The 14434-nt window shown below is 50.9% G+C and overlaps 1 protein-coding gene across 24 annotated transcripts in view; it reads left to right on the top strand.

Moving 5' to 3' along the window:
- Positions 1–14434, top strand: part of OTOG (otogelin) — a 102534-nt gene that overhangs the window by 22764 nt on the left and 65336 nt on the right. For 22 of the 24 annotated variants that reach the window (XR_004435619.1, XR_004435620.1, XM_033203828.1 and 19 more), the window contains 8 exons: positions 1047–1179; positions 2087–2264; positions 3972–4096; positions 4995–5207; positions 6630–6822; positions 8460–8534; positions 8767–8810; positions 10258–10411. Coding sequence is in view for 22 of the 24 variants with exons in the window: in XM_033203828.1 (XP_033059719.1) it covers positions 1047–1179; positions 2087–2264; positions 3972–4096; positions 4995–5207; positions 6630–6822; positions 8460–8534; positions 8767–8810; positions 10258–10411 (1115 nt within the window). In the remaining 2 variants the exon portion in view is untranslated. The remainder of the gene's footprint in view (positions 1–1046; positions 1180–2086; positions 2265–3971; positions 4097–4994; positions 5208–6629; positions 6823–8459; positions 8535–8766; positions 8811–10257; positions 10412–14434) is intronic. The other 2 variants (XM_033203832.1, XM_033203829.1) reach the window with 2 other exon arrangements.

Here is a 14434-nt window from a genome sequence, read left to right as displayed (position 1 = left end):
GCTTCCATGCATCCTTCAGATTTCAACTCAAATGTCACCGTTCTATGAGCCTTGGTTTTCTAATCTGCAAAATGGGGATGTTAGTAATACTTTCTTAATCAGATTGCTATGAGAGTTCGGTGAGTGAATATATATAAACAGATTTGAACAGCACCTGCACATACTAATTCCATATGAAAGTTAATTGTTGGTTGTAATATCCTAATAATATTGTGGTATTATTATGGCCTTTATTACTATGATAATTTTATGTTATTATCATTCCCTAGGAAGGCCTTTCCTACCTCTGCAGATTAAGTCTGGTTCAGTCATATGCTTTTCTAACACTCTACACCTGCTTATAGCACTGATCACAATTATAATTGAATAATCAAGTTTGTAATTACTTATTTAATGTCTGTGTGCCACACAAGTGTGTAATTTCCATGAGGACAGAAACTTAGTCTTATCACTGAATCCATAAAGTCTGATACAGTATGACTTGCACATATTTGGTGCTCAGTTAAGTGTTTAAATGAATGATTGTGTGGATGTTTTCCTGTGGAGGGAGGTATAAAAGGGGCCCAATGTGTGGCCATTTTAGAGATAGAGAACCTGAGGCCAGAGAATATTACCTCATTTCCTGCCTGCCTGTCAGTGGAATGCAGGATGTGACACATGAAACGAATTATAAAAATACCCATAAAGGGATGAAATTAAAGTTCTGGGTTGTGATGAGGTGTGGGAGGCCAGTGTTTCTCAGGCTGGACTCTGGGCCATCTGGGTTCCACCTCTGCTCTGTGTCTTCAGATAACCTAAGAGTTGACTATCATTTTTATTAGTGTTACCACATTCTACTACTAACCTTCTCCAACCTGAGCCTCTGCCTGCTCATTCCCAGACGAGGGCATTTGGTTGGATGATCCCTGATATCCTTGGGGCTCTGTCTGTCATTCTGAGGAAACTGTCTCTCAAGCTGGGCTGGGGTTTCTGTCCCTAGAGGGCTCTGTTGTATCCAGCAGGATGGTCAGACCAATACTGCCCCATTGACCTTTCTATCTCTCCAGAACCAAGATGGAGCCTGTGTCCAGTCAGTGTCAGTGATTCTGCACCAGGACCCTCGGAGGCAGGTGACCCTGACCCAGGCAGGGGATGTCCTTCTCTTTGACCAGTACAAGATCATCCCACCATACACAGATGGTACAGTTTGGGGTGGACAACAGACCTAGTTGGGAACTGAGGGTTGGACCTTTCTTCCCAGGCTCCACTGGCTAAAAGGACTGCTACACTGGCAAAAACTCATATTCTAGTGCTGGGTAGGTCAGGATAGGGGACACTTTGGTTGCAAAAATGTGGACTCCAAAAATGTGTCTTTGTCCCACCTCAACAGGACAGTGGGCTTCCTAGTAGTGATGGCTTCTCCTAACATGAGCATATGCGTGGGTGTTTCCCATCCTGACTCTCATAATTTGTTTATTAACTACTTATTATACTGTCTGATTCCACAAGGAATTTATGTGTGGCTCATAAAAAACACATGTAACAAAAACGGCAAAACGATTAAGAAATAAAAACCTAGTCCAGAAAGAAAGAAAAACAACAGCAGGGGCTCCAGGTCGGGAGGAGTGGGGATGCACTGGGTGTCCACAGGCTGCAGAAATAAATATCAACCATGAAGGGTATAAAATGTTCTACAATACAATCGAAAATTTAAATTTGTTACACTTGGATCTAAAATTGTATCATAAGCTTCCATAATAAAACTGTGTTGTAGCCACTGTGAAGGGAATGGGTAGTTACAGAATCCTCCTGCTAGAGGAGGAAACGTGTACCAGTTCCTTCGTGGGAGCAAAGCTTTAATTGGCACTTGATGCTAAAAAAAATTTCTCAGCCCAGGCTGCCATGGGAAGTTATCTCTGGGTCCTGATTTCATCACTGAACAGGGTTTCCTCAAGCCTCCCCAAACTAGCTTCATGGCAGGCATGGCTTCAGTGGGGGCGAAGACTGGGCCAGGTGTGGGAGTCTGAGCGGGCCAGGCAGGTGGTGGTGGTGGGCGAGGTGTGTACTGGCTGCCCTCCCACTCTCCCCTTTCGGATTCTGTGCCCAGACGCCTTTGAGATCCGTAGGCTGTCCTCCGTGTTCCTGCGGGTGAGGACGAATGTGGGCGTGCGGGTCCTCTACGACCGTGAAGGACTCCGACTGTACCTGCAGGTGGACCAGCGATGGGTGGAGGACACCGTGGGCCTCTGCGGCACCTTCAATGGCAACACGCAGGACGACTTCCTGTACGTAGCCCTGCCATGGAACCGGAAGAAGAGGGGAAATGGGCCCCTTAGGGCTGGGTATCTAGAGGCACTGCTTAAGTGTCTCTCCCGTGGGCCTTCACTGTGCCCAGCATGCACCATTAGTTATTTATTTCTCTACATTTACATTTAAGTATGTTTCTTTAAAGCAGCAGTTTACAGTCCTCTATGTGTGGAATCACCTCAGGAGCTTGTTAAAACACTGATTCCTGAGTCCTGCTCCTCAAGATTTAGGGTGGACTCAGGAATCCTATTTTTGATAAGCACCCGTAAGATTCCAGTATGGGAGGTCTATGGGCCATACCTTGAGAAATGCTGTTTTAGAATGAGGTCTTAAAACCGAGTAACTCAGATGGACTTTGATTTGGCTCGTGGTTTTGTTTGTTTTAATTGAGGTTGACACCACCTTTAGATAAGCGTAAGCCCCTAGTGAGCCAAGGACACTAACATTCCCACTTTCTAACCCACCAGGCAAGTATAATCCATATACCTTTCCTACCTGGTACCTGAAGGCTCTTGAGTTTGCACCCCGTGAGCCTCCCAATATTCAGGGAAAGGCTGTATTCTGTGAGCTGACATATTTGGGCACAGACATAGGTTAGGAACTTGGGAAGTTTCCTCGAAAGGAGAACAAAGGGTTGATTTTAAAGGCTGGAGTTTCTAGCCAGTCCTTCGAGTTACATGTATTAGGGGATGCAGAAGAAACACGGGAGGCATTCTTTAGCCAAAAAAGAGAATTCAGATTTGCTGTGAAGAACAAGAACAAAATAAACCTCAGAGCTTTTCAATGCATATACATCTAAACTGTGGCATTCTTACTATGCTTTGCCTGGTAGGGCTGATGTTAGGGTAGCTGGCTAGATAGCAGGAGGAGACCTTGGTTTAGTGTGTATGCTGTTTGCCACTTTCCTAAATGTGACTTCTGGGTAAGAATATTGCCCTACATAATATGAGTGCACTCATTGCCCTGGAACAATATATGGGCATGGTGGGTGCCAGACAGAACCTGAGCCCCATAGAGACCATGACCTCCCTCCACTCAACACCTACACCTGGGTTTGGTGACTCTTGGAGACTTGTGATGTCTAGGAAACATGCTCCTTCCCCTTCCTCCCTTCACTGTCCCTTGTATGACAATTTCCTACTGAGAGAGCCGAAGGGCGAGCCAAGGAGTTTTCATGAACTGCCCATGGAGAAGGGGGGAGGAAAAAAGTCTTACCCCCATGGGGTTTGATACTTTTCATGAGGTCCCTGTTTCTTTTTCTGACCTGAAGAGCTGGGGGTGGGGAATGAAGCCATATTCATTCACCCCCACCAAGTGTATGGTCCTAGCCCAATTTGAGCCCTTTTGGGGCCTGTTAAATGTTGTGTATGTGTGTGTGTGCCGCGTGTGCGTGCATGTGTACATCCATAACTGTATGTGTTTGAATGTGGCTGTGTGGATCACCTTGGCTATACGCATGTCTGGCATATATTTGTGCTCTGTGTGTGTGTGTGTTGAGAGTGTGTGCATACACATGTTATGTATTTGGATGAATACATGTGCTCCTCTGAGGGTGTGTATATGGATGTGTAGATTATGACTATGTGTGTGTATATGAGCAAGTAGGTGCTGACCTGGATCTATGCTATTTGTGCCCCTGGGTCCACATGGGCAAGTGTGTAAATATGGCTGTGTCATGGCTACAGGTCTCCAGTGGGTGTACCTGAGAGCACCCCACAACTTTTTGGCAATTCCTGGAAAACGCTTTCTGCTTGCTCCCCGCTGATCCCTGGCTCCCCACTGGACCCCTGCGATGTGCACCTGCAAGCCGGTGAGTTGGTGGAGGAAGAGGAAAGGCATGAGTGAGTGGGCTGGGGAGGACTGCTTTGAGAGAGATGAAAAGGGAACTCCAGACAGGAGGGTGCTGGCCAAATTTGTAGGAGTGATAAGAAAAGGAGGAGCAGCAGGGAGGCGAAAGGAGAGACAGTGAGGGCCAGGCAGGCAGGAAGCCTCATATTCTTCCACTATCAGATAAACACACACACCTTTATATTGGCTTCTCCATCTCAGGGCAAAAGCGGAAGTCGGCCCTGTGGCCCCACCAGGCCCCACCCATTTTGCCCATGCCCCCCATCTCCCCTTTCTCACCTCCTACTCCGACTGCCCTCTGCCATGCCCAGCTGCCCTGGCCTCCTTGTTGTTCTTTCTACACAGTCAGGACTGCTCTTCTCTCCGGGCCTCTGCACTTGCAGTTGCCCCTCCTGGAATGTTCTTTCTGTAGACACACACATGCCTCAGTTCCTCACTTCTTTCAGATTTGTGCTCAAACCTCACCCCCTCACTGAGGCTTTCCTGACTGCCTGAATTCAAATTGCAGTTGCTCCTCCTGCCTCACCTCACACTCCCCATGCTGCTTCTTAGCTTTCTCTCCCTCCTTAGCTTCTTCACCTTTGAAATTTCTGTATGAATTTTTTAGTGACTGTCTCCTTTGACCAGAATGTAAGCTCCAGGAATTTTTGTCAAACCACATATTCACACTCAGGTGTACTAAACCACACCCATACTTTCCCAGCCAGCTGTATACTGAAGTAGCTGCCTACATCCATATTGCATGTGCACACACACACGCACACGCACACCCCTGAGCCGTAGGGAGGGAGAGAGGCTGAGTCCTGAGACACCAGGTAGACCAACCCCTAACCACCTGGCTCCTGTTCCTCCTGCCCCAGCCTCCTACTCAGTGCAGGCCTGCAGCGTGCTCACAGGAGAGCTGTTTGCGCCCTGCTCTGCTTTCCTGAGCCCTGTGCCCTACTTTGAGCAGTGCCGCAGGGACGCCTGCCGCTGCGGGCAGCCCTGCCTGTGCGCCACACTGGCCCACTACGCCCACCTGTGCCGGCGCCACGGGCTCCCCATTGACTTCCGCGCCCGCCTGCCAGCCTGTGGTGAGTGCCCCACCCATGTGAGACTGGCCTGGAGGAGCCAGAGCTCCAGACTTGAGTGTCCCCTGTCCCCGAAACTCTCCACTGGGATGCCCTCCAGTCTCCTCCAGCCTGACTGCACCCAGAGCCTGCTTCTCCTCCTGCGCCCTCCATCTCTGCCAATGGCCCCCATCCCCTCCGTCACTCAGGCATAACACGTGTGACCTGTGACTCAAGACTGCTTCTGTCACCCCTACTTCCAGTCCATCTCAAGTCCTGTCAGTCCTGCTAATCCCAAATTCACCCACGTCACCACCTCCGCCACTCTAGTCAGAGCCACCTTGCATTGCACCTTTTGAAAGACCACTGGCTGTTGCCCTGGGGTTTGAGTACACACACGACTTCAGTGTAATGAGCCAGCCCCTACCTGTCCCTACCCTGACTCTGGGCTATGCTCCTTCCCATGTCTTCATCACCTCTGTGCCCCCAGCTCTAGCACAAAGCCTGACTCTCAGTAAGCTTTTAGCAAATGTGTGTTGAATAAACGAAAAAGGCACTGTACTGGGAGTCAGGAGGCCTGAGTTCTGTTCTAGCCCTGCAGGGGACTTGCGGTGTGTGCCCGGGCAGAGCCCTGATTCTCTCTGAACCAAAGTTTCCCCAGAAGGGATTGGACAAGCCCACTGGTTCTTAACCCTGGCTGCATATTAGAGTTACCACAGGAACTTTCAAAAGATTCACACATTTGGGCTACATCAAGTATCAATGAAGACAACATATCTGGCAGTGGGGCCCAGGCATCAGCATTTTCAGAAGCTCCCCAGGTGGCTTTGATGTGCAACCTGGGTTGAGAACAGCTGAACTTGATGGTCTCAGTGGATCTACTGGATCCCACAAAGTGTAGGAGACTCTGGGAGGAGTGGGACGGTGGCCACACGGGGAGAGGGCAGTCCTGAGTCTTGGGACAAAGGGAGCAAAACAGGCTGCTAGAGGGAGCACAGTTGACCTCCACAACCTGTGTGTGACACAGCCAGGGGAGTGAGGGGGGGGAGCGTGTGTGTGTGTGTCCACACACCTGGGCTCATGCATGTGTCTATGCGTGAGTTACGGGGTGGGTGCAGGGCCTTAGTGGGTGGTAATCTCCACCCCTTCCCCAATAACACTACCTCAGAGGAATGCCTTTTGGAGGAAAGGACCTGCCAGTGGTCGTCTAGGCTGAACTTCGTAGAAGGGTCCACCCACTGCTTTGCCATTCCAGCGTACTGGTAGGCAGTGGGACTCTGGAGTCAGATCTGGGTTCAGAGCCCGCCTCTGACCTTGACCTGCTGTGTGACCTCAGACAAATGTCTTAACTTCTCTGGATCTCCATTCTCCTCATCAGAATGACAGCCCCACTCCACACAACTGTGGGGATGAGGGAGACAAAGCATGTCCCCCCGCCCACTGCAGCACTGTCCTGTGAGGCCACCAAGGAGTATAGCCCCTGCGTGGCCCTGTGTGGACAAACCTGCCAGGACCTGGCCAGCCCTGAGGCCTGTGGGGTTGATGGTGGCGATGACCTGAGCAGGGACGAGTGTGTGGAGGGCTGTGCTTGCCCACCGGACACCTATCTGGACACCCAGGCTGACCTCTGTGTCCCCCGGTGAGTGGGCCAGCTTGACCTCTGAGTTGGGTGGGCAGGTGAGGCCGGGGGACTCCGGGGCATCTGAGACTGGGGAACTTGGCTGGGCCTCTCGTGTCCCTGCTTCCCCTCATGGTTGCAGGCCAGACCTTGGTGGGTAAGGTGGGTGGGCTGCCTTCTTGGGGCCTCCCTCCCAGATCTCTCCTCAGCCTTGGCATTTGGGCCATTCCAGCAGCTTCGTCACAAGACGCAACAACCCCACAGAGCCCAAGGGGCCTCTCTCTCCTCATTCCCCTCTCCTTCCACAGAATCTATTTACTTTCTGGTATGTTCCAGACATTTCTGGGACTTGGGAATTCAGCAATGAGCAAAGCAGAGTTCAGCCCTCATGGAGCTCACATTCTAGGGTTACAAGACAGACACATAAATGAATAGACACTTAATGGACAGGTGGCAACAAGAGCTGTTGAGCCAAGTAAGGCAGAGTAAGAGCAGGGAGTCCCGTTCCTGGTGTGTTAATTGAGGTGGGCCTGGAAGCAAAGCCTTTCTGCTGAGGTGAGGTCTGAGCAGAGACCTGAGAGAGTGAGGAAAGGGGCTCCAGGAAGAGGGGTGGCCCAAGGCCCAGCTTGTTCTCAGTGTGGCTGGAGGGCAGAGCAGGAGGAGGATAGTGGGAGGCAGCAACCCCATATCATCCTGGGGCGACTGGCAAGGTCCTTGGTCCCCTCCAGGCCTCTGTTTCTCCATCTGTAAAATGATACATATTCAATTGGTGGTCTTCAAATGGTGGCAGGGCTGGAGAGAGGCCCCTTTAGAGTAAATAGGAATCACTCATAGGCCTTCCCAAACTATAGAATCCTCCCTTGAGATCCAGACGTGTCCCTGGCGGCTCTCACCCCTTGATGTTGAGTGTTGCCAACAAAGGGGGTCTGTGTGGCTTACATAGGGAGAGGGAGGTGGTTGTTGAGCAGCACTGGAGCTGGAGGAGTTCCGGCGTCCCGTCCGTGACTCACTGCCCTGCTCCAAGACCTGCACATGCCTATAATCAGCAGGTTCTGTGGGAGCTGTGTGAGGGGGAAACAGCCTTTGCCCTTAGATGACCTGCACAAAAGAAGCAAGACAGCATAAGAATCCCTACCTCATAGAATCCCTGTAAAGAATCAATGAGATAATGTATGCGGAGGGCCTGACTGGGTGTCCTTGGCCAGAGGTCAATGTACTTAACAACCAGTGCAGCACTGAGCAACTGGAATAGATGCTGGGCGTGAGTGACCAGGACACCTGTGCCAGGAGGCAGCACCAGCTGAATATCTGCCCTGTTCCTGACATGGCTTGGGCTCAGGAGCTGTGCTCCTGTTCTTACTGCCCCTCCCTTCCTCAGTCCAAATGAGGCTGACTGCAGGAGTGTCTGAAGACTAGTGACTGTCCTTGTCAAAGCTTGGTGCATGGCTCTGCATCTGGGACCCATCCGTGACCTCTATCCCTGGTGCCAGACTGGCTTTTCCGCTCCCTGGAGATGTGTCACATGTCACTGTAGATACCATTACTTTTCCCGGTGTCCTTATGCCCCTGGTTGGCTGAAGGTGGGGTCCCTGTCTTTGGCAGTCTCTGCCCCAGCTCCTGAGCCTGCTCACCTTGCTTCGCTCCCATTTTTTTTATAGGAACCAGTGCTCCTGCCACTTCCAGGGAGTGGACTATTCCCCTGGAGACAGTGACATCCCATCCCTGGGCCACTGGTGAGCTCCGTAGGTAGCAGTCTTCTTGTCCTCTCTTTAAAGGGAGGCTGCTGACTGAAGACAGTGCAGCTGAGTCCGTGAAGGGACACCCAGCCCTGCTCTGTGCAAGGAGGGGGAAGTGAGTGAGGATGTCTGTCTGAACTCTGCAGTGACCCGAGTGCAGTGGCATGGGGTGTCAGGATCCTGCAGTGACCCAGTCAGCTAACCCCAGGGCCTCTCTCTCTCTCTGCAGCCACTGCAAAGATGGAGTCATGAGCTGTGATAGCAGAGCCCCAGGTAAGGGTGGCTGGAGGGGTGAGGCCCCTCTGGGGGCTCCACATGGTAAAAGAGAGTGGGGAGTGGCGCACTGATCAGGCTGTCGCGAGCCCACTCCAGGTTTCGCCCTACACTGGGCCTTCCGTATTCCTTGCCTTCTTGGCAAAGTCTCCAGTTTGGAGCGTGGCACCTGAAACCCTGTCCCAGCCTCAGCCCAACCCTAGTGGCTGTCCCTGCTGCTTGCAGAGGAGAGGCTGAGACTTTGTCTTCCTTCAGGGCAACCACCTGGGGCAACCACGTTGGGTATCTGGGCAGTTTCTTGACTTCCTTTGGGTCCTGATTTTCTCTGTCTGAGCTGTCATGTATCTACAGAGGTGGACTCTGCCCAGGACAGTGCTGGGTGTGGGGTCACAGAGGTGGGCAGGACAGCCTGGGCTTTTGAGACCCTCCTAGGCAACAGAGATAGGGATGGGGTGGAACAGTGGGGGGTCAACCTTTGAGAGGCTGGGAGATGGGGTAGGGCCTGGGGGCTGGAGCATTCAGAGAGGGCTTCCTGGGATAGAGGAAGGGATCAGAGAATAATCATACAGTAGGTGGTTAGGAGCAGGGCCTCCGGGATCATCCAGCCTGGGTCCACATCTTCCCCAGCACTCACTCACTGTACAGCCCTGGGCAACCCACTTTACTTCTCTGGGCCTTCATTTCCTCTTTGGCATATAATCTAGATTCCTACATCCTCCCCGTGTTTTGTGTATAATCCTGGAAGCGCTTTTCCTTTGGTCGCTTCTGGCTTTGGATTTCTGGCTCTTTGGGACTTTTATCTCACCTCCTGTGCTTATGCATTTCTCTCTGGTTCATCCCAGTCTGGGCATGGAACTCAGCTCCGTTTTATTACTTTTTGTAAAAAAAGATCACTCACACAGTATGAATGTGCAGGGCAGACCTTACCGACGGCTCAGGGAGAGAGGGTGCATTCATGTCACAGAAATAGTGGTAAAAGGACTGTGACTCTCTGTCATTCAGAGTCCTCTGGCCCCCCTGCCACACTGGTCATCCTCTTTCTAGCCCCTCTCCTTGTCCCTCTGGGGCACTTCTTACTTTATGATGACTTTGGGGAGGAGGAGAAGTGGCTTCATTCCTTTATTTGGAAAAATGGGGGACGATACTACTTCCTAGAGTTATTGCAGGATTCAATATAATGATGCAGGGGAAGCGCCTGGAGCAACCTGGTATGGGGGACGTGCAGCGATGGATCCTGGTGGCCGTGGTCCTGTTGTGTGACCGACAGCACAGATCCATCCCTCCCTCTGTGAGGCGTATCTGGGAAACCAGGCAATGCCCAGGAGCGGCCAGGACGGGAGGAGGCTTCTGAGCCCATCTTTCCCTTCATCCTCCCGCTGCTGTCCCTGTAGCCCAGGAGCCCATACTGAGGCCCCAGGGCCTCCTCTCCCATCTTCTTCTCTTCCAGCTGCTGCCTGCCCAGCAGGCCAGGTCTTCGTGAACTGCAGCGACCTGCACACAGACCTGGAGCTGAGCAGGGAGAGGACGTGTGAGCAGCAGCTGCTGAACCTGAGCATGTCAGCCCGTGGCCCCTGCCTCTCGGGCTGCGCCTGTCCCCATGGGTAGGTACCCATGGTGTTGTGGGCCTGCGACTCTGAAGGCTGGCAGAACCAAGGGCCACAGGGTGGAGTAGGGGCAGGGAAAACCTCACATGGTCTTGTAGGAAGGCACTGGCCCGGGCTGGCCAGCCACAGCCATAATGGCCAGAGAGGAGTCTGGGAAAGAGGAGGGGCTGGGGATCCAGCCTGGAGTGTGATGTGGAGGAGAGAGCCCTGGCCGCTCATCTGTGAAATGGAACCATCATCACACCTGCCACTGTAACAGGCTGCTGTGAGGAATCAATGAGCTCATTCAGTGGAAGCACTGAGTGGGGTATCTGGCACGCTGGGTGCTGCAGTGGGTTGGAGACCCCTGGAGAGGAAACCCGAGTTCAGCTCTCAACCTCTTCCTCTGCACAGTTCTGACCAGAGACCTCAAGAGGAGGGTGGTGCCCCTAAAATACTCAAAAAAGAAGACCCCACCCAGAGAAAACTGTCTCATTCCCAGGTCCCCAAAACCCTGCCATTAAAGCTGTGAGAGCTGCATGAGGCAGGCTCTGTGGGCATGCCTTGCGTGGGCTGTGTACACTGAGGTGGCCCAGGGCCTGCACCCAGCTCTGCCCGTTTTCATTCCCAGGTCTGGGCTGAGAAGACAGCTGGCACCTCATCCTGTGCCTCGGCAACACCAGACTGTGCCCTTTAGCCTATGCAGAGATTAATGGCCTGGGAGTCGTGGCCCAGGCCTGGCAGCCAAGGAAAATGAGATGGAGGTCAGGGCTTCTAGGTTAGGAAGGGAAGGGGACAGTCAGTTAGAGTTTTACTGCTTCTAAGACACTTTGATGTTACTCCTTCAGTCTCAGAGCATCCATGATAAAGAGGTGGGGAGGACCATGATTCCCATTTTGCAGATGAAGAAACTGAGGCCGGGGAAGGGTTTAGGGAAGTGGTGCTCAAATAACCAGGACTCAAACCCAAATCTCCTTACTCCAAGCCCAGTCGCTGGCCCAGAGCACATGAGGTCCAGGATCTGGTCCCCTACACAGAGATCATAATGTGAGTTGTGAGCCTGCCCCTTTCAGGCAAGAGTGTCTGAAAGAGAACCTGCAAGCAACCCTAGGCCTGACCGCCTGCTGCCAGTTGGGCCCCAGAGTGGCATGTGAGGAGTATCTTTGTCACTGAAGGCCCCTTGTGACACCATCCTGTGTGCACAGCCTGCCTCTCAGCCTGAGGTCAGGAAAAGCCAGGGTGTCTGGGGTCAGGAACCGAGGGTCACTCACTGCCAAGAGTGATGGCAAGGCCAGAGAGGCACAGTGGAAGGGGAGCCAGAATGGAGACTGGGAGACCAGGCTCTGGGCTCAGTTTGGCCGATGACCCATTGTGTGCTGTATCAAAGGCTCTCTAAGGAGCTTACACACGTGCCTCAGGGGCTTGTCAAAGTGAAATTGGTACAGTCTCAATTTGTAAGGGAAGGGCAGGCATTTCCTACCATCCTGGAACATCCTCTTGCTGGGATAGGGCTCCCAAAGATGCCCAACCATCCTTAACAACCCCTACCCAGAACCCTTGGTAACCATGATCACCTCTGTGTATGAGAGTTCCGACTGTCCGGCCGCCATGCCCTTCTCCATAATGTATCTAAGAATCTCCAAAGAACGGTCTGTGGCTGTCTGTGCACCTCTATATTTCTTTGCATCTGGGGTCTGAGCCAAGGGCCCTGGGGCGACTAGGCAGTGAGGCACAATGAGCACAGACTCTGGAGTCAGGCTTGAACCCGGCTCTACCACTTCCTGACTGAGTTAATTAATTACCCTGAATCTCAGTTCCTTCATTTGTAAAATTGCACAGAGTAAACACTATGTGAGCAGATAGCATTGTTTCTTCTCATCTGGATCTCATGCATTTGCAAATAACCTCCCTGAGGGGTACTTGGAGTGAGAAGGTCCCCTACAAGGTAAAGAGAGGGTACTTTGCAAATTGAAGGCTCCTTGAGGACCAAGGCCAAAGCCTTGAGTCCTTGCATGCTCTTCCCCATTATGGGCACACAGCAGGTGCTCAGAGATGCAGACAGGTCTGCTAAGGGCAAGGAGGGAGTAATGGGTGGTGAGCAACAGGCCGCTGTGAGGAATCAATGAGCTCACTCAGCGGAAGCACTGAGTCGGGTATCTGGCACGCTGGGCGCTGCAGTGGTTGGAGACCACTGGAGAGGAAACCCAGGTTCACTTCCTGAGGGAAGACCCCTCAGGAAGTGGCTGGAGACAGGGCTTGGGGCTGAAGGAGGAAGGCAGTGAGCCAGCCCTTCACTGGTATCTGATGCAATTATGGGGGAGAGAGGGGCAAGAGACCAATATGTATTGTGTTTCTATTAGGTGATAGGCAGTGTGCCCAGGCCTGTAAGATTCTCATAATGACCTTCGGAGGAAGCTGTCATTATTCCTGTTTTAAGCTTAAAAAAAAGAGGCTTAGAAAGGTTACAGTGGCTTCAGGTAAAACGTAGTGAATTACGCACGTACTTTTTTCTTTCCTGCTTCCTCCCACAACCACAGTGGAATGATAATGGGGTTAAAAGGTATAAATCCCAAGGGACAAAGAGAGCAGAGTGGAGAGGTCAGTAGTTTTTGAAGAAGGAACGTGGGTGGATGTGTAGAAACTGGCCTTCCAGAGGGGAAGGCCAAGGAGAAACAAATTGTACGTGCATTTTGGAAAATAGTTTGGCAGTTTCTTATATAAACATGAATCTACCAGAGCACCCAGCAGTTCACCCTGAAGTGTTCATCCAAGAGGAATAAATAGAAGGGAGCGTGGGGGGAGGGAGACAGGAGGTTGGGTTGCAAGTCTGTGCAAGGAGGAGTTCAGCCTCCAGATCCCCTACCGCTTCCACTGGGGTCACACCACTACCCCGGCCCCATCCAGCAGGAGAAAGGAGAGTATCAGGAGAAACCAAATCAGAAACTTTGGTCTTGGAGGCACCAGGAGGGGTGAGATGCATCGTGGAAACAGGGAGATTCAGTGAAAAGCAAGTGGAATCCCAGCAAATGGAGACTTTTGCCTCCCAGCCCAGAGATGAAAGAGATTTCTTCTCTTGAAAATTGGCTGGGCCAATAGAATGACACAACAGAAACTGACATTTTGGGGGTTTCTCAACAAAATGGTGGGTCCTCCTTAAATAAGGAGCCTCCAGTCAGCTTTTGGTGCCTCACCCTTTTTTTTTTTTTTTTTAGGAAGTGATGCATAATTTATATACAGTAAATTACACGGATCCTAAGTATACCGTGTGTTAAGCTTTGACAAATTGATACCTGCTTATAACCCACACTCCTGTGAAGATATAGAACATTTCTGTCACTCAGAAAATTCCCTAATGTTGGTGCCCTATATATTCCCTAATGTAGAATATATAATGTTTATCTATTCTAGATACAAGACTTTTGTCAGTCCCTTCCAGCCAGTTCCGCCCCCACCAGCATTGCTCTGCTTCACATCAGCATAGACAGGTTCTGCCTGCTCTAGAACTTCATGTAAATGGAATCATACACTATATACCCATTTGGGCCTGGCTTCTTTTCCTTAACTCTTGAGGTTGATCTACACTGTTGCATCTATCAGTACTGTGTTCCTTTTTCTATACCAGTAGTATTCCGTTATATGGATATACAATTAGTTGTCTGCAAAGGTTTTATATATAATAAAATGCACCTATTTTTAGTGTATGGTTTGATGAATTTTGACATCGATGTGTATATCATCACAATTAAGATATATAAAATATCTATCACCAACAAAGTTTCCCTCATACTCCTTTGTAGTCAATCCTAACCCTGTGAGTGCTAGGCAAACACTGGCTGACTTTTTGTCACATAGAGTAGTTATTTCTGTTCTAGAACTTTATGTAAAAAGATCCATATATATACAAACACACACACATACACACTCACAAACTTTTTTGGATCTGGATTCTTTAGCTCAGCAATAAAGTTTTCAAGATTCAAAAAGGAAAACAATTATTTATCTGCTCAAGCATTGATGGACATTTGGATTGTTTTCAGTTTG

This window comes from Trachypithecus francoisi, unplaced genomic scaffold (assembly GCF_009764315.1).
Source record: "Trachypithecus francoisi isolate TF-2019V2 unplaced genomic scaffold, Tfra_2.0 Lachesis_group8, whole genome shotgun sequence".
Taxonomy (NCBI): domain Eukaryota; kingdom Metazoa; phylum Chordata; class Mammalia; order Primates; family Cercopithecidae; genus Trachypithecus; species Trachypithecus francoisi.
This window is presented reverse-complemented; position numbering and strand designations above follow the sequence as displayed.